Below are 18,503 nucleotides of genomic sequence, written 5' to 3'. Positions count from 1 at the left end.
GCCATTCCCGCAGGAAGAGGCGGAGGAGGGCAGAGAGGAGGAGGAGGAGGAAGCGGCGGTGATCCCCGCGCTGGGCTAGCGAGCGGGACTCGGCGGCCGCAGGGTGCCGGCAGTCCCGCGGCGAGGCGCGACGCCGCCATGCCGTGCGTGGGCGACTGGCTGAACAGCCCCCTGAGCATCGTGCAGGGCATCTTCGGTGAGGCGGGGCCCGCGTCCCCGGGCGGCTGCGGGAGCGCCGCGGGGGCGCCCGGAACCGGACGGCGCTTCCCTCATGGGGTGGTGGCGGGGGAGCGGGGAGGCCGCCTCCGTGTCTTATATATCTCTTTTATATCTTATATGTCTCGTGTACAGCGTGTGTTTTGTGCGTCTCTGGGGTCTTCCGGCAGTAACGCGTGCTGTCTGCCCGCGCTGCTGGTGTTAGCAGCGCTATCAGCCGCGGCTGCTTCCGTGCTGGGCTTGAGCTCAGCTAAAAGAATACCGACATTAAAATTGCCGACACGGCGGGGAAAGCGGTGCCTCGGCTCCTGCCCTTCCCCACTGGGCTGTTGCGGAGCTTTCCCTCGCTCCCAGGAATGGCTCTGTGCTTCTTCATTGGCCTGGAAGGGTTTGAAATGGGAAGTCAGTGAACTGCAAGGGGAATAAATTAGTCTGAGGTGCACTTACTTCCCTAAGATAGAAGTGAAAGTTGGGTTTGTTTGATGTGCTGGGAGAATGCTGGGTAAAAGTCTCGTATGTGGTGGTAATGGGCACATCGATATGTTGTTTTTTGTAGCCCAAAATGCTCCCAACTCTGACTGGGAGAAGAAGGTAACCGAATACTTCAAGGAGAAATTAAAAGAAAACAATGCTACTAACTGGGTAAGAATATTTTATTCTTTTCGAGTTACACTTTTTCTTAAGCTCTGTTATTTTTTACACTTTATTGCAGTGGCTTGCTTTTGATAAGTCCTGCCTTTTCATGATAAGCGTGCAGCTGAATTTCAGTCCCAGGCTTTGGGATGTGGAATTTGCACCTCGGCTGCCTTAACCTGAGTGCAAAGCCAGGATGTAAAATCCCAGCCCGTCCACCCTCCTTCCCTCAGGCCATCGCTGCTGGCTGCTGCCACTCTGTAGCACAGTCAGTAGATGGCAGGAGATTACAAATATTGTCATTTTTGGGGAAGTGTGAGTCCTCACTGTGCACCACAGGCTGCTGGTTATAAACCTCTTCTCCCAGGGGCTTTTATCACAATGTTGCAAACTTGTGTGGGTTGAATAAATAGTTGCCTGGACCTTCAGGTTTTAAGGAAAAAACACTTTTCCTACTAAAACTGAGCTGGGTCAGGCCTGGTTTGTGCAGTTTAGCAGGGAAGCTGTGCTTTAGGTTTTAAAAATAAAGTGTGCACGGTTGAGTTCAAAAGCTGATGCTTTTCTAAAAGGCTGTAGCAGAAATGACATAATGGGACTGATAAGGGGATTAGAAACTTGCAGATCAAATCTGTTCTACCTGTCACTAAAAACAGGTGAAAATTCTTTTTCTTTCTCTGTCTGTGAAAGTATTCTGTATTTGGTATTAAATGGTTGCCTAAATCAAAGCATTAATGGCAAAATTGAGTCAAATTTACAACATCAGAAGGAATTGAAATGATATTTTCTCACTCAAAAAAACCAGGAGGGGATACACTTTTGTTAAAATGCCAGTTCCTATAAGGCCACTTACGTTTTTTGTTGCATTTTAATGTTGGATGTGGGCTTTTTCAACAAATATTTTCTCTTCAGATTTAGAAAACCCTATTCATATTGCAAGTTCTTTGAAGTTATACCATGTGCTTAGGCATTGATTTTTTTTTTTCTTTCTATTTTCCCATTGTCATGTAAAACTGTGTGGAAAAGACTTCCCCAGTGTTGACTTGGAAATTAACACACAGGTTTTTCAGGACCTTTTGTTATAAGAATTGTGCATGCAAATTGCTTTAGTACTGCTGGTATATAGCACATGGTGGAAGTGCTGTTAAGAAATAAGATAAACAATAAATTCTGTTTAATCCTACAGCTGCAATAATTCTAAATTTAAAAGTTGGTTTCAAATGTTGTACAGTTTTCATGCAGTTCCAGTGACCTATAACCACTTCTTTCATAGTCCAGTGTTTGGGACTGGAAGAATTTGGGAACTGTTAAGTGCCTGAGAATTGTAACAATTATCTGTAACAGCCATGGCGGGAAGGTGTTGGGTTAGATACACTTTGTTACTGCTTAAATTAGGATGGGAGATGCACTCAGGAAATATTGAGTGTGCTGTAGGGGTTTGAGGAGGAGGATATACTGGATGGTCAGAGAATTAAGTTTTTGTGCTGCTTTTGGCTCACTTCAGGCCACTGCTCAATATATATCAGTTGTGTAGAACCATCTCCTTTTTCACAGGTCCCATCACTGAATGATGTTCCTGTACATTACCTAAAACCCAACAGCTTAGTGAAATTTCGCTGCATGGTTCAAGATATGTTTGATCCTGAGTTTTACGTGGGAGTGTATGAAACAGTTGACCCAAACACAAATGCACGCGTAAGTGAAATACAGAGTTACTGTTTTAGCAAATGTTTGTCATTTTACTCGTTCTGGTCCTTGTATTTGTCTAGTTTGTGAGTTAAACCTATGAAGTGTGGACACTGATAGTAACTGTGTTCAGCTCAAGTGGCATCAGTAAAACATAACCTGTTACATTTCTGTGGAGGAATAGAAAATGTTGAAATGATGAATGGTTTGGCAGGATGTCTGTGAGGGACTTTGGGCTTCAGTGATTTTGGTGGGATTCGTGTTAAGGATGCTTTCAAAACCAGAATGATTGCATTGCCTTTTTCCTCTTGACAGGTTTTGCATTTTGGTAAATACAGAGATGTGGCAGAATGTGGGGTAAGTTATATAAATTATATGAACTTAGAGAAGAAATATTGGGATGGAAAGTTGTAGTTTTGTGTGACAGAGCTTCTTTGGTACTTGGAAATGGATTCCTGAAAATACTACTCTAAATGCAAAGTTAATCTTTGGTTTGGAAAGCAGAGTATTCATAACTGCTCACTGGCATTCTAATTTCAGCAGGCTTCCAGCTGTTTCTGTTGTATTTAAAATTTGTTTTGGTTGAGTGGAGGGGGGAATGCTCATGACCTTGAAACTGTCTGCTATGGAAAACAGTTACTTTTAGTAGTGCAGTGCAGTTTGAATCAAAACATTATATATCCACTTTTTCCTGAGTTATGTAGTCTTACATGTTAATTGTAACTTCTGGCTGAGTAACTGAATCTGTGGGGTTAGTTTAAAAAAAGAAAACAAACTGTAATCAGTTTTTTAACAAAATTTCTCTTGGGATTCCAGCCTCAGCAGGAAATTGATTTGAACTCCACACAAACAGTCACCTTGGAGAGACAGACTTTCTACTGTGTTCCAGTGCCTGGTGAATCAGCATGGGTGAAGGAAATATCTTTTTTGACTGAGCCAGTGTTTTGTTATACAATCAGTGGTCACCAGCTAATTAATTAGATTTAAGGAGATAACTTTTTTTTTCTTTTAGTGAATCTGAAGAGGTGACAGGTGTAGAAAGAGGAAAAAAAAAGTTGATGGTGTGCAATATGCACAAAGAGAATGCAAATTAATTTAGGTGCATTTGTTTTGATTTAGTGGGCATTTTTGCTTGGGAGAGTCTTGAAAATTTCTGTTAATTTCTAGTTGCAAATGCTTAGGAAAAGAGAAACTTCAGTTGAGCCACTGGCATTTTCTACAGCAGGACACTTACACAGTGAGCCTCTCCTATAAAACACATGAAGCTGCACAGGTTAAGATTAGGATTTTGTTTAAAAAAACCAACAGCTAAAGCTTAGTGTGGTTGAGTTTTCCCTGCTCAGTGTGTGCCTTCCTTAGCCCTTGATCCCACGCCTACATCAGTGCCAGCCAGGCCCGAGTGAGCCCCTCCACCTCCTACACCCCCAGTCGCCACAAGAGGAGCTATGAGGAGGATGAGGACATGGATCTGCATCCCTCCAAGCAGAAGGAGCAGCACATGGGTAAGAGCTGCTGGTGGTGAATGGTTGTTCTGATATCTTTCCAGGATTTGGCAAAAATTCATTGCTAAAAACTGAAATATTGGCAGCTGATTTCATTGTTCTTGTTGTTGCAGCCTTTAGGATTTGGAGGCTTTGTTGAAGTCAGGGGTTTGGTGTGAAGGAGTGTGGGAGAGCCTATAGCATGATATGTGTGTTGTATGACTTGCTGACAATCTACAGAAATTTTTAATATAAACTGGGTTTTATGCTTATTCTGACCTGGTTTTTTTGAACATGAAGTGCAGGAAACTATTACTTCTGCAATTCTATGGACTGTAGGGGAAAAAAAAATCATTCCCCTGGTTTAAACATTGCATTTTCAAAATAGATTTCTGGCCATGTTTGGATTTCCAAGACACGTAGATCTTTGCCAGTACTCTCTCACACTTAACTTGATTACATAAAGTATGTACTTCTGAGACTTCTCATATTAAGAGTATATTCTGTCAAGTATATTGCATTATTAAATATTCTTGTCTCAGATGTCTTGTTAAATTAGTTTTATTCTGTGTTGCTCACTGAAGAAAGTTGTTCAGTTTTGCATTTCTGTTTAAAAAGCCTGCAAATCCTGTTTTTTCAGGCAGTGGAGGTGATATCCATGGATGTGTGGAGCCAAAGAGATTAGAAACAGAAGCTTCTGCAGGCCATCATGTCATTTCTCCCAACTGCTCCCCTCCACTTGACCTAAATTTCCCCTTGCCAGGAGAGAAGGGACCAGCATGTCTTGTAAAGGTGAGAGATGGAGAGGTGACGAGCAGGGCTGTGCTCTCTGTGAGCCAGACAGAATCAGCCTTGTGCTGGTTTGTAGGCACAGAAATGTTTCTCAACTCCAGAGTTTTGTTTCTAGAGATATTTACATTCTTTCTCTTCACAAACACAGTGTTTCTCTTCTTGAGTGCTGCATTTGAATTGCTGGAATCCTTCAGCAGCATTTATTAGAGCTTGCACCTTCTCACCCCACTTACTTAAAAAAAAGATTTCAGTATTAGATGCTTGAGGGTGCAGCTGGTATTGAGCCCTGGTATTTTTCTTTGAGGATATTTCCTCTAATTGAAGAACAGCTGTGAAAAACCAAGCTGAAAAAACAATAAACTACACATTTGTGTATTGAATTAGAAATAGTCCTGGATTCACTGCTATGTTATATTACTATGAAACTTTACACAAAATTTCTCTGCTGTTGCTGAATTGACTTCTCTGTTATTCAGCAAATCTTGATGGATACAATTGTTTGTATTTTTGTATACAAAATATACAAACAAAAAATACAATTGTTTACACCTATGTGGCCAAGAATGCCAATAGAAAAATCATAAATTTCCTGTCAACACCCTGACAACTCCCTTTTCCAGTGTAAGCTTACTGACACTGAGGGCAAGGGGAGACCTCTTCCCTCAGGCTGTTCTCAGGCCACAGTTGAGGCTCCTGAGTTTCCTTTGTCTGACAGTTTTTCTGCTGTCCTGCATTTGGCCCATCTGCCTCAGCATTTCATGTTTTATTTTCTCTTTGGGGCAGGTCTATGAGGGCTGGGAGAGCTTCAAAGTCAATGATGTGCTGGAGGTGTTTGGTGTTCTGTCTGTGGACCCAGTGCTGAGTATAGTGAACAGTGAAGAGAGGTAAGGCTGCCCTGAAAAGCAGGTTTTTATTGCAGTGAGCAGACAAGAAATGTGTAAGTACATGATAATTATGCTTAAGAAGTGAATTTTGTTGCTTTAAGATAGCTTGATGAGGAAAGTGTTACATCCAGCATCCTGGGAACTGAAGTCCAGTGTGCTCTGGTACATCCATATCCTTGGATACCCAGTGCATCTTTTTTTAGGTTGTTGTACAGTCTGTAAAGCAGAAAATGCTTCTATAGCTAAATGTTTTGTACTCTTTCATGTCTACTAAACTTTCAGTGAATGAGTGAATAGTGAACAAAGCTTTCAAGGAAGCTTTAAAATTATAAATGTCCTTTTGAGGTGATTTCTAAGTCCATGGAAGTTGTTACCAGAAATGTAAACATTTCTGAAGAATCTAAAAAAAAGTTTGCATGTAGAGTGATAGTGCCCAAAATGAGTAAAAAATGGCTTGATTTTTCATTAATTAAGGTATTTCATCTTCTTAATCCACTGATAGAAACTTCCCATTTCACCTGCTGTTCTGCAATTCCTTGCCTGACGAAATACAAAATCATTTAGGATGCAAGAAGTCAATTTTGAAAATAAAACTCTTGACCAAAATCTGACATAAATACTGCTAATGTCTTGAACCATTGCACTCTGAATCATTTCTCTTGGTGAATTTGTTCATCTGTCTGGCAACTAGGATACCCAGAATGCAATGTGAATCCTTTATAGTGCCAACTTCTTAAAAATTACCTCAGCCTGGTCAGCTGCTTTTTATCATCTGTGTGACAGCTAATCCCAGACAGACAGCTCAGTTTCAGTTGCTCTGTCACAGGTGCTTGTGGGTTTTTTCCTGTGTCATTCTGTAACAAGAAGACAAAATGGTGGCATTTATCAACGTTTTGAATACAAACAAAAGAAATCTCTTGTAGTGGAAAGAGTGGATAGTGTGTGGATGAACTGCTTAAGTGGCTTTGAAGTAATAAAGCCTGACAGTTTTTAAAACCAGTACAAGAAGATGAAATTTGTGCTAAGCTTTACTGTCATCTGATAGAGTCACTTTAGGGATTTTACTTTCTAAAAATGAAAATGGAAAATGACAAACACCTGGAAGAAATTTTGTAAGACCTCTTCGGGGAGAGCAAAGCTTGTGTACCTGAGCTCTTAATTTAAGAGGTAATACCTCCAGGTTCCAGCAGAGGTACGTTAGGATTTATTTATTCACAGTTCTTTTACTCAGCCAGTGATAGAGATGTGATGTGACTGCCTAGAGGATCTTGTCAGGCTCCAGAACCTGGTGGGATATGAAAATCCCACACGTGCTTGCAGAGACAAATGTAATAAATTACCTTATTTTTTTAAAAGCTGCTGTTTAGACTTCAGTACAGGCTGGACAGAACAGTGTGGAATATTTTACTTGAAGCTACATGAAGCCTATTAAATAGAGCAGCAAATAATAAATGTCATTTTGTTTGTGGGGTTTGGTTTTGAGGGTTTTTTGTTGGGTTGATTGTTTTCTTCTTCAGAAAAATATGGCTAGATTATTTTCTGAAAATAATAGAATCCAGATATTTTGGGTCAAGCCTGCCTTGGTGTTAATATGTAATTTTGTAATTGTGATTCAGTATTTGTGGCGTTTATAAAGATCCTGAAGAAGGTGGTTTGAGTGTGGGAGGAGTTACCAGGAGATGTTGTTTGTTCCTCTGTTCTTGGCCTGGTTCCAGCTGCTGTGGCTCAGAGGGAGAGAAATTCCCCTGGGATGTTTCTGAGTCCAGCTGTGCTGTGCCCTCTCCCCAGGGACAGCTCCACCCTGGATCCCATGGAGTGCATGGACACGGCCGAGGAGCAGAGAGTGCACAGCCCCCCGGCCTCCTTAGTGCCCAGGATCCACGTGATTTTGGCACACAAGTTGCAACACATTAACCCCTTGCTGCCTGCCTGCCTTAAGGAAGAGGAGAGCAAAACCTGTGAGTGTGTGGGCACTTTCCAGGACATCTGAGCACATACTGCCTCACTGGGAGGCACAGGCCTCAACCCAGCAGCAGGGTTTGAATTTAAATCTTGTTACATGGAAAAACCGTGCAGTGCTGCACAGGATGCAGATGTTTGGGTTTATGTGATGTTTGCGTTTTTATTTGGCTGAAATAAAAGTGATTTCTGTGGAATTTGGTTTTGCATTCTACGTGCCCAAGGATTTTACCAAGTTGTTCAGCCATAAGATTTGATTTGTTTTCAGATGGAGTTGTGAATTGCTGGAAAATTAGATTTCCAATTTAGTGTGATACTGGAAATAAAAAACATACTGATAATATAGAGACTCCTAATACTGTGCACAAAATAAGGCAATACTGCTTTTAAGCAACTGTGCTATTCCTTGTTGACTGTTATTTTTTTCACTGAATTACTGCATGCAGACCTCTGATATTTATAACTTTTTTCCCTGAGTGCCTTGTATTGCTTGTTCTGAGCAATATGTAAGAGGTTTTTCTGCCTTTAATATAAAATGGAGCAGCTATGGATTTTAGAAATTTGGCTCTACATTTTATACCCTGCTGCAAATGCATTACACAATATCTAATATTTTTAAAAAATAATTTCCAAGGAAATGTTGAGTGATTCAGGTTATCCAAAACCAGCTGAAAAAAACCAATGAGCATTTGTTTATTTTTCCTAGACTGCTTTGGAATAAACTTTTTTCTTCATCAAACTGTAACAGAAAGTCAAATTTATATAGAGGGAAGAGGGTGAGAAACAAGAACATTTTCTGACATTTGTCCTCTGCTCTTTTGCCAGTTGTTTCTAATTTCATGTCTGAGCTGTCACCAGTGAGAGCAGAGTTGCTGGGATTCCTCACCCATGCCCTCTTGGGAGACAGTTTGGCTGCTGAATACCTGATACTGCATCTCATTTCTACAGTGTAAGTATTTACATGTGTGCTGAAAATTTATGTATTTATCATTTAAAGGAAATCTCCTTCTATGGGATTCTTCACCAGTCTGCAAATAAATGGCAGAAATAGCTTAAATAATGCTTATTTCAGTAGTACTTTGTCCAGGTAGAGTTGTCCTGTCACAATACACACAAAGGCAGATTTCAGTGTCTGAAATAACAGTTAATATTAATAAAAGACCAGCTTTATGGCAGTGTATACTTTCAGTGCTGCTTTGAGAGCTGACAAAATCTCCAAGACACTTTTAAACAGAGGTATGAAAACATCTTTCTGCCTCTGGCTTCTTCTAATGAGTAGGACATGCCACTGACTTCCCAAAGACAGCATTTCCTGACTGCAGGAATTATTGCTTAGGTACATTCTGGGAATTTATTTAATTAAATGTAAACCTGTTTAATGGTAAGTTCAAGTGACCTATTTAGCATGGGATAGAAATTTATTCTTATGTTGATTTAAACTGTCTCTGGGTGAAAGAACAGCATCCTTTGACTCATTAAAATCTTAAGTGTGAAACTTCAGACATCATAGTTGTCAGGCCCAAATTTAGTCATTTTAGTCTTCAAAATCAAAATTAGTTGTTTTTATTCTTTTTAGTGGGACTGTGAATGTTCCAACACTTAGCCTAGAATGTATTTTCTCTCTTAGCTGGTATCACAAAAAAGTTGAGAGTTGTCAAGAAGGGGGGAGAAGATACACAGTGAGAAGAGGGAGAGGAAAGCTGAGGGCAGGTAAAGGAGACGAACAAGTGTGATAAGGAGGGAAGCTGAGATTGAGCAGCAGAAAGGAAAAGAATGAAATGTGTTCACTGAATAACAACAGAGTACAGGGAGAGCAGAATGTCTGGAAGGCCATTGCAGGGTGCCAAATTACTGCTTTTGTGTGGTGCTGCGAGGAGCAGCTGCAGCCTGGCTCAGCTCCTTGGGCACTGCAGAAGGAAAGCAGAGGAGCTGGCTGATGTTGGTGTGTGTGTATGTGTGTTCTGAAATCCTGCTGGCTGTCAGAGACACCACACAATGCTCCAGCTGAATGCCACCTGTACCCAGTGTTAGCCAGGTGTTTGCCTAACCTGTGCTGCTTTTGGTGCAGCTATGGCAGACGGGATGTGCTTCCTCTGGGAAAATTCACCGTCAACCTGAGCGGCTGTCCCCGGCACAGCGCCTTCACGGAGCACCTGTACCGCCTCATCCAGCAGCTGGTGCCAGCAGTAAGCATTGCCTGGGCAGGGCTGGGGGCTGTTCTCACTGATGCAGCCTGGCCAAGGCAGGCTGAAATGCTCTCCTGCTCCCCATGTAGAGAGCAGGTAACAGTAGAGATGAGGCTGGCCTGCGTGGTGAAATCTGTGTGCCTCATCATCTAGGATGAATGTGGAATGAAAGTCTCTCCTCAGAGGTGTTGAACTGATAGGCTGATGCTGCATGCTTTATTTGGTCCTTCTGGATTGATACATTTAGACATTTGGGTCATTTAATGGTGGTGTCATTAGGGTTTAATGAAGTTTGTGGATACTGCTCTGCAGAAAAGCCATAGTAATTCAATTTGGGGTCACACTTAACGGTATTGCTGCAACAAATAATTTATTACTGTGCTCATCCAGATGTGCAGAACAGTGATAGGAATTCCTAATAGCAATAGTTTCCTTTGGGAAATTTTGAAATACGCAGCATTTGGATATTTGGGATGAAGTGTTGCAGTGACAAGTTTTGCTCCGCTGTGCAGGTTCCCAGCGTTCCCTGGGGAGGCTGGAGGACAGCCAGGTGCTGATGGCTTTTCTTTTGCAGTCCTACCACCTCCGGATGAGCATCGAGAGCATGAACCACTCGCGCTTCATCCCTCACAAGGACTACGCGGCCAATCGCCTGGTCAGCGGGCTGCTGCAGCTGGCCAGCAACACCTCCCTGCTCATAGATGAGACCCAGCTGGAGCAGGGACAGCTGGACACAGCAGGTACACAGCTTCTGGTGTCTGCAGTCTCAGCTGGCAGGTTGAAAGCTGCTGTGTTTTAAGACAGTGGTGATAATCGTGTCCTGCTGATAAGGGGTCTATTGCTAAACTGTTTGTGGTTTCTGCATCCTATTTCACTGCTTTGAAGCAGCTTCCTGCAGCCTTCTCAGCTAACTTAAGACAAATTGGGAGAATTCTTTATTACCAAAATAACTCTGATTCATTGGAGTGGCCTTTCAGTTTCCTGTGATAGTGCATGAAGTGGGCAAAGCATATGCTGATGCCTTATGCTCTATATTTTTACTGTATATCTGGAAACCGTCTCTGAGAACACAGCTAAAAACTGGAGAAAAAAGATTGCTATTACTGTGTTAAAAATAGTGGGGATTCTATCTTACAAGCTGACGTAGCACTGTGTAGCATGCTTTCAGCAGAGCTTTAGAAATTAATTTAGTTATAACTCCCATAAAAGAGCTGAGTTGCATTAAAAGCTCAGTACCTGGAGAATGCACAGTACAGATGTCTTTGAGTCCTGGGGCTGTCCTGTGCAGGGCCAGCAGCTGGAGCCCAAAGATCCTTATGGGTCCCTTCCAACTCAGGAGATTCTATGAAACAACAACAGGAAATCACTGCAAGTAACTTAATTTTAAAATAAAAATGCGGTCTTGATAAAGCTGCTTTGGTTTTTTTAATTACTGCTCTTAAAAGTTGCTAATTGAAGTTATTCAATTGCTTTTGAGTTTTCAGTATTTTTTGCTACTCAGCTTTAGTAAAGCTACAAAATTTTGATGAAATAGTAAAATGAGTAACAAGCTCTGTATTGTCTGTTTCCAAAAAAACCAGTTAAAATATTATCAACTCCCATTTAGAGAGAACTCTTGCTGTGCTGGTTTATAGGTTTTCTAAAATGTCTGTCTGTAATGTCTAAAAATACTCAGCATTTAGTGAAAAAATAGTATTTTACATATTAAAAGTTGCAGATAAAAAAGGCTTGGTAACTTTTTTTTTTTTTTTTTTCCTGATGTGATACTGTTTTCTACTGAATTTAGAGTAAAAATTTTTCATTTCATACAGCATTGCTGGGAACAAAATTTAATCCTAGAGAAGAGTGTCTTCAGATGTAGTAGTTGGTTTGGAACTCCTGCAAGCTACAGCTTAGAAATTTCAAATGGAAAAATGTCCCAGAAGTCAACCCCAATATTACATTTGCCTTTATTTGCTAACCTTGCCTTTATTTACAATGTACTAAATTGTTACTAAGTATTTAAAGGCAAAACCATAACAACAGTTTTGTCATTTGATGCAGTAACTGCTGAAGAGAAATTCAGTTTGTCAGAAATGTTGGTATTTCAAAGAGAGAATTCCAAGAGTCAACCAGTTAATATGTCAATTTTAACATTTTATATTTTAAATAATTTAATTCCAGGTAAGGCAAGTGAGTACTATTAAAAAATTTGGCAACATTAAATTGGTAGCATTTTTTTTCTTTTGGGGAGAGATGGCTTTTTTGTTTTTTCTCTCTGAATAGATACCTGGCTTTGTAGGGCCAATGAAGACATGAGTACATGAAGACTCATGTACTAAGCCAGACAAAGTTTAGGCCTGAAATCAAGAATTCTTAATTTTGATTCACATTAGGAAGTGGTTATCTCTGTCTGGAAGACACCTCAAACACGAGAAGGAACAGGATGATTGCAGGAATAATCCTTCTGTTTGCTGCTCCTCAAAGACCGACGGCAAACAAAAATCAGGGCTGACATTTGTTTTGGTCTGTGCTCAGGGAATTTGTTGTTGCTCTTGCAGGTGTCCATAATGTGACAGCCCTGGGTAACCTGATCACTTGGCAGAAGGTGGATTATGACTTCAATTACCACCGGATGGAATTCCCATGCAACATTAATGTTCTGATCACTTCCGAGGGCCGCTCGCTCCTGCCGGTATGGGAAGGGCTTCCAGGTTCTGCTGGGGAGCTGCAGCTGGCAGCTGCTGCCACAGCAGGCCCTGCCAGGGACAAGTGGGGACAGGAAACGTGTCTTGTGACCAGGGAGGGTGTGACACTGGCAGTAGCTGCTGCCTTCTCCCTCGTGGCCAGAAAACACAGAGATGGAGCTTCCCTCCTCCTTTCTGAACAGGGCTGGTGAGGTGGTGAAGGAGCCAGGGATGGGTAAAGCTCTCCAAGCCTCCCTCGGGCATGGTGGGCTCTGAGGTGATGGGCACAGATGTGGCATTGCCCCTGCAGTAGCCTGAGCTTGCAAACATCTGCTCTCTGACACGCCAGCCTTGTCTGCTGAGCCTTGGCTCTCCTGCTTGAATCAGGAGCTGTTCAAAATATGAACTGGACAATGTTTCAAGAATTGCCTTACCTTAGTTCTGGGAAACAGTGACTTCTGCTGCTTTTGAGACTAAATTAGTCTTGGAATAGACAACAGTGGGATGTGAAAAGAGATGAAATGTGATTTTCTCTTTCAGTCAGATTGCCAAGTCCACTTACAGCCGCAGATAATTCCCCCCAACATGGAAGAGTACATGAGCAGCCTCCTCACTGCAGTGCTACCCTCCGTGCTGAACAAATTCCGAATTTACCTGAGTTTGTTGAGGCTGCTGGACTACAGTATATCTGATGAGGTGACCAAGGTAGGGACACTTCCCTCATATGTTTTCGATGGTCTGTTTGGATAGAAAGCACCTCAGTAGACAGTTGCTGTACTTGCCCTGTCAGTGATTCTTCTTTAAGTATAACAAAACACAAACGGAAGCGTTTTCACATCCTGACTGTGCCTTCAAGGGTTTGTAAAGAATATACTGAATTTATTACAGGTAAGGAACAGCACATGTAACCTGCTTTCTAACGCTCATTTTGAAAACGGGTTCTTTTCAAAGATGAGAAGTAGCCTGGTTTTTCTCAGGCTCACTTCTGGATAGCAAGGAGTTGAAACCTTGAAATCCAAAGGGTTCGTTGAAATCTAAATGGGTTCTTTTCAAAGATGAGAAGTAACTTGGTTTTTCTCAGGTTCACTTCTGGGCAGCAGTGAGTTGAAATGTTGAAATCTAAAGGTTGTTAGAGTGTTCAGGTCCTCAAAAGCTTATCTCCTCGTGGAGATCTGGTTTGCTCCATAATTCCACGCTGTGTTTTTCCAGGCAGTGGAAGAAGACTTTGTGGAAATGCGCAAGAACAACCCCGAGAGCGTCACGGCCGATGACCTGCACAAAATGCTGCTGGTGGCCAGGTGGGTGTGGTGCTCTTGTCACCACTCAGGGCTTCCCAGCAAGCTGCAGTGTGAGCCAGCACACGGCCTGCAGCTGAACTGTGTCAGACCAGCCAGATGGAATCTCCTCTGCCTTGCTCCTCTCAGCTGGGCAAAACATTCCCTCCCTACTTTCATCCCATGCTTTCTTACTCCTGGAAGACAGCTGGGTTTGAGCTGTGCTGGGCTGCAGCAGCTGCAGGGCTGTTCCTGACTGGCTCTTTGTGCTCCCCAGGTTCCTGTCGCTCAGCGCGGGGCAGACGACGCTGTCCAGGGAGAGGTGGCTGAGAGCAAAGCAGCTGGAGGCACTGCGCAAGGCCAGGCTGCAGCAGCAGAAATGTGTCAATGGCAATGAACTGTAACACCTGCTGGATGTCACCCTGAAGATGTCTCTAATCCTAGGTGGAACCCATACTAAGATTGGAATATTGTTTATACCAGTTTTTGTAGGTAATTTATACCAAAAAGTTATGGATATTTACCCTTGCGGTCTGAACACGCTTAACTCTGTTCAGCCACCTAAACATATTTTATGGAATTTTTTTGGACCCTGTTTTGTAATTGAAAATTGGTAACATTGAGCAAATTGTTTGATATTAAACTTTAATACTGAGGTTGTGTAAACTTACTCCCTTAAATAAGAGTTTAAGCCAGAGCCCTTCATACATAGCAGTGGTAAGCTCTGTTCTGGAGGCCATTCGTGCTCTAATTTCTGCTTGGCTGAGTTGTGAGGATCAGAGCTCTCAGCTGGCCAGCAGCTGCAGCTGGAGGAGGTGCTGACCTCACTCTCTGTGCTGTTCTGTGAGCTGGGGCAGGTCACACTCAGAGCAGCAGCAGCCTTGTGATGATATCACACTGTGGTACCAAGCAGTGATTTGACCAACTCAGGTATGAAAAATATTTGCCTTGTGCTTAGAGCAGAGCATGACTTCTCAAATTTCTCCAATGAGCTTTATCCTGAGCTTGTTAAAAAAACCCACGTTGACTGGACAATGGGTGATACTTCTGTGCTCACACAAAACACATCTTTACTTTCTTCCTTGGCAGTACTGCAGGGTGTTTAAATGGTTTACTTAGTGCTTTCTGCTGATTGAAATCACAGGGATGGAACCCCCTTTTTTATGGCATTTTCCTGTTCCAAACATGAGGGCTTTGGCTGTACAGCCAATCTGGGTATTTTGTCTCTTCACACCAATAATGAGTACTTATTATGAGAAACATTTTTTGTGTATCCTAAACTTGAGCCAAGTTTGGTGCTGTTTCAAATTACACAGAGCTTATTTCTTTTCTTATTCTTTTTTTTCACTAATAATGAATATTCATGGTTTCATCTGACTTGTGCTGCATTACTGTGAAGCAATTGAACAAATGAGGAAGGAAATTAACACTTTTGAAAAGGCAGCTGGGCTGGAATGCAGGTTGGGCTCTAAGATTGCCTCGGGATCATTTTGTGCCCATTGCCATCTCCAGTATTTCATAGCCAGGAATGGGACGGTTCCCAAGCTGGAAGGACATTGAACTGGAGAGGGACAGGACAAGGGGTGATGACTTCAAACCAGCAGGGGATAGATTTAGATCAAATATGAAGTTCTTCCTGGGAGGGTGGTGAGGCCCTGGCACAAGCTGCCCAGAAAAGCAGCACTTCTAAGGGGATAAAGAACTGAAGTCATGGCTGTGTCCCTTGACTACCATGGGATTGTGCCAGTAACTTTGAAAGAAACCCCCAAAGCCCTGCACTCCCACATCCCTTAACATCACATATCAAGCCCATCTTTTGATTCCACTTTTTTTATTAAAATATCTCATGTATATTGCTCACATCAAAATACAGCAGTAGTTTAATTTTAAATATAGCCACAAGTATAGACACTCAAAAAAAAAGAACAAAAACCCAAACCCACATCACTTTAATAAAATAAATAAACCAAATCTGGTTATCAAAGTTTCAGGTGCTAAATGATTTCGGACACAGTACAAGTCCTAAGACACAGAGCTACCCTAGCCCAGGACACGACGTTGTGGGGACACCACGTGCAGCCTATCTACAGTACAGGGACGAGGACAGAGGCACTGGGTCTGTCAGGGTGCTTACAGTCACAAACCACAGCACAGGAAGGTCCTGCTTCACAGCAGCTTCTGGACAATGTCCTAGACTGGAATGGCATGGCGCAAGGCATTCCTGGGAAGGAGGATTTAATAGGTGTGATCCTTTGACACACAGAGCAAAGGGGATTTTTTATCCAGTTCCCAGCATGAGCAGATGCTTCACCCTGTGAGGTGCACAGCTGGAGCTGGTCAGGAATTTGGTCTTGAATAGATGCTGGCAGCTATGCTCTAATGCAACCCTGATCTTACAAAGCAGTGCACTGGCCTTCTGCTTTAGATGTTAGTTGGGATTTTGCATAATTTTTCATACTTGAAGAAAATCCTAGCACAGAGGGACACAGTGCCTGATGGGCAAGCATCAAAAAATTAGAGCAAATCAGCAGAGTTTGAAATTAAAAAAAAAAAAAAAAAGGAATTGCTTTAACATGGGCAAGACAATTCAAAGACATTTGCTTCATTTCCCCTCATCTCAAGTGAGGAAAAAAGCCAATCTACAGAAGAAATTTGCACTGCAGGATTGTGGGTATTTCTGATTGGGTCTCTAAGCTTTATCTGTAATGAAAGTGTCCCAGGATGTCTGGAAAGAAAAGGATAGCAAAGAAATCTTACTTTCTGGTTAACATACTTAAATTCAACAAAAACACATCGGTTCCCATTGTAGAGGCACAATTCATAGAGAGCTGCATCTAGAACTTCATTGAAAACAAGTAGAAATACTAGTCCAAAAATAAATAAAATGTAATTTACCGGTACTTTATTTTGCTGGTGTAGTGCAAGGTAAGTAAGGTCAGAGAAGTGCAGTATCATCCTTTGAGTATAAATACTTTCTACATAATTCAGAGGAGCTACAAAATTAGTCTCAAAAAAATAACTGTGCAACACATCTAAGATAGACAGCATGCTTATTGAATCCCAGTGTCTAAGCTACCTGTTTAAATATGGTTTATACAGGTTCTGTCTCACCTGCCTGAGGGAATTCTGAAGCTTGGTCAGAACCAAATTCATTTGCATCTCTCACTGCTTGTAAACAATGTTATCAATCCCAGTATCCAGTAGCAGTTCATGCCACAATAGTCCTGATGTCATTGTGTTATTTTATTAGAAGCCACAGCTAGAAGAACACTTCCCAAATGAGCAACTAGATCTGAATTATTCGTGTCTGGCATTGCGTAAACATTTCTCTCAGTTCTTTTTGTTTGATTTCATTTAAAGCTTCTGGTTCTGCAGGGCTCTTTTGGACCTTTGCCACAGCAAAATTAATCCCTTGAGTCAATCCTGCCTGGGTGATGTTGGCAACCTGGACCATGGAGCTGCGGATTTTAGCGAAGGGAGACACGGCCCTGCTGCTGCTGCCGTCGGCGGGGGAAGGAGTGGTGTGGAGTCCCGGCTCCTGGTTCCCAGAGCCCGGGCTCCTGTGGGATTTACTCAAGTCAGGCCCACCGACAGCCAAGAGCTGAGGATTTGGCTCAGAAGACCGAACGTCCAGCTTCGATGGCCTGGAAGGAACGTCCGCAACAGCTTCAGCCTCGGGTTCCGCCTTCTTGGCCGCGCTCCCGCCGGTTTGGGTCGGCGCGTGACGGGGCTCCGGAGGACCGGCCTCAGGCTCCACCACACGGCAGCCCTTGCTCTGGGCGTCCCGCACGAACCTCTGGCAGTACACATCCACGGGCTTGGCAAACTGCAGCTCCGTGCCGCCGGCAGCGGGCACGGCGGCGTCCCGGCCCTCGGCCGGCGCGGCGCTGCCGACGCTCGCGTCCGCGCCGCTGAGGGACTGCGAGCGGCTGCCCAGGCGCGGCGCCGAGGCGATGATGCCGCAGCTGGGCAGCACGTAGTCCGTGGGGCCGAGGCTCTCCAGGGAGCCCGCCAGCTGCGCCTCCTCGTCCGACTTGGAGTTGCTCAGGAAGTCATCGGAGTGGAAGGAGTCGTTGTCTGAGCCTTCCGTGTCAGATTCGCTAGGGGCTTTCGGATCTACCCCTGCGTTCTCCAGGGTTTCAAGGCTGCTGTCTGACTTCCACAGATTCACTTTCAAATTTGGCTTTAAGAAATTGACTTTCATTTCGGGTTTGGCAAAGCTGCCCAGCTTCCGAAGGTTGCTGATGTTTACATTGGATTTGGTTTGTTTCACTTTTTGATTGAGGGAGGAGAACTTGCTCAGTAAATAATTCTTGCCTTGGGCCAGGGACCCTCTGTTCTGAGACCGAATGCCAATGATGTCTTCATGAGGTTTGCTGCTCCTCCTAGAAGAGGAAGAAGATCTTAAATGTACAATCAAAGCACCAAGTATACACTGTCCTCCAGTCTATTTCTGTAACAGAAATGGACATTTCAGTTCCTAAGTTAACCTTTCCTTACATAAATAATAAACTTAATCCCTTTTTTTACATAATAATATTGTACCCATATAAGCTAATCAAGCTCAAACCAGCAAAGGAGGGTTGATACTGAACAGTAGCCAAACAAGGGGAACAGGCAGTTTCTGCAGGCACTTTAGTTTTTGATGAAAAAGGATTTGCATTCTCCACTTTTTTAACCCTGATTTGCGTACACTCAGTAGCCAGATTTAGCAAATATTCAGTCTGCA

At 42.9% G+C, this 18,503-nt stretch overlaps 2 protein-coding genes across 2 annotated transcripts in view; one reads left to right on the top strand and one right to left on the bottom strand.

The window, feature by feature from the left end:
* Window positions 1–3: 3 nt before the first annotated feature.
* On the top strand, window positions 4–14,426 carry LOC121341961 (minichromosome maintenance complex binding protein). Its single transcript, XM_041415962.1, has 16 exons — window positions 4–196; window positions 773–858; window positions 2,401–2,541; window positions 2,848–2,889; window positions 3,349–3,450; window positions 3,905–4,034; window positions 4,654–4,805; window positions 5,589–5,689; window positions 7,478–7,647; window positions 8,474–8,597; window positions 9,717–9,834; window positions 10,409–10,574; window positions 12,375–12,508; window positions 13,041–13,205; window positions 13,710–13,798; window positions 14,052–14,426. The coding sequence occupies exons 1-16, from the start codon at window positions 139–141 to the stop codon at window positions 14,176–14,178; spliced, it is 1,905 nt and encodes a 634-aa protein (XP_041271896.1). The 5' UTR covers window positions 4–138; the 3' UTR covers window positions 14,179–14,426.
* A 1,168-nt stretch (window positions 14,427–15,594) lies between these two features.
* The window catches only part of INPP5F (inositol polyphosphate-5-phosphatase F), a 39,929-nt gene continuing 37,020 nt past the window's right edge, over window positions 15,595–18,503 (bottom strand). The window contains exon 20 of the mRNA XM_041415959.1: window positions 15,595–18,159. Within this exon, the coding sequence (XP_041271893.1) occupies window positions 17,061–18,159 (1,099 nt within the window). The 3' untranslated portion in view covers window positions 15,595–17,060. The remainder of the gene's footprint in view (window positions 18,160–18,503) is intronic.

Source organism: Onychostruthus taczanowskii, unplaced genomic scaffold, assembly GCF_017590055.1.
Source record: "Onychostruthus taczanowskii isolate IOZ18803 unplaced genomic scaffold, ASM1759005v1 scaffold5, whole genome shotgun sequence".
Taxonomy (NCBI): Eukaryota; Metazoa; Chordata; class Aves; order Passeriformes; family Passeridae; genus Onychostruthus; species Onychostruthus taczanowskii.
Note: the sequence above shows the minus strand (reverse complement) of the source record. Positions and strands in the feature narration are given on the sequence as shown.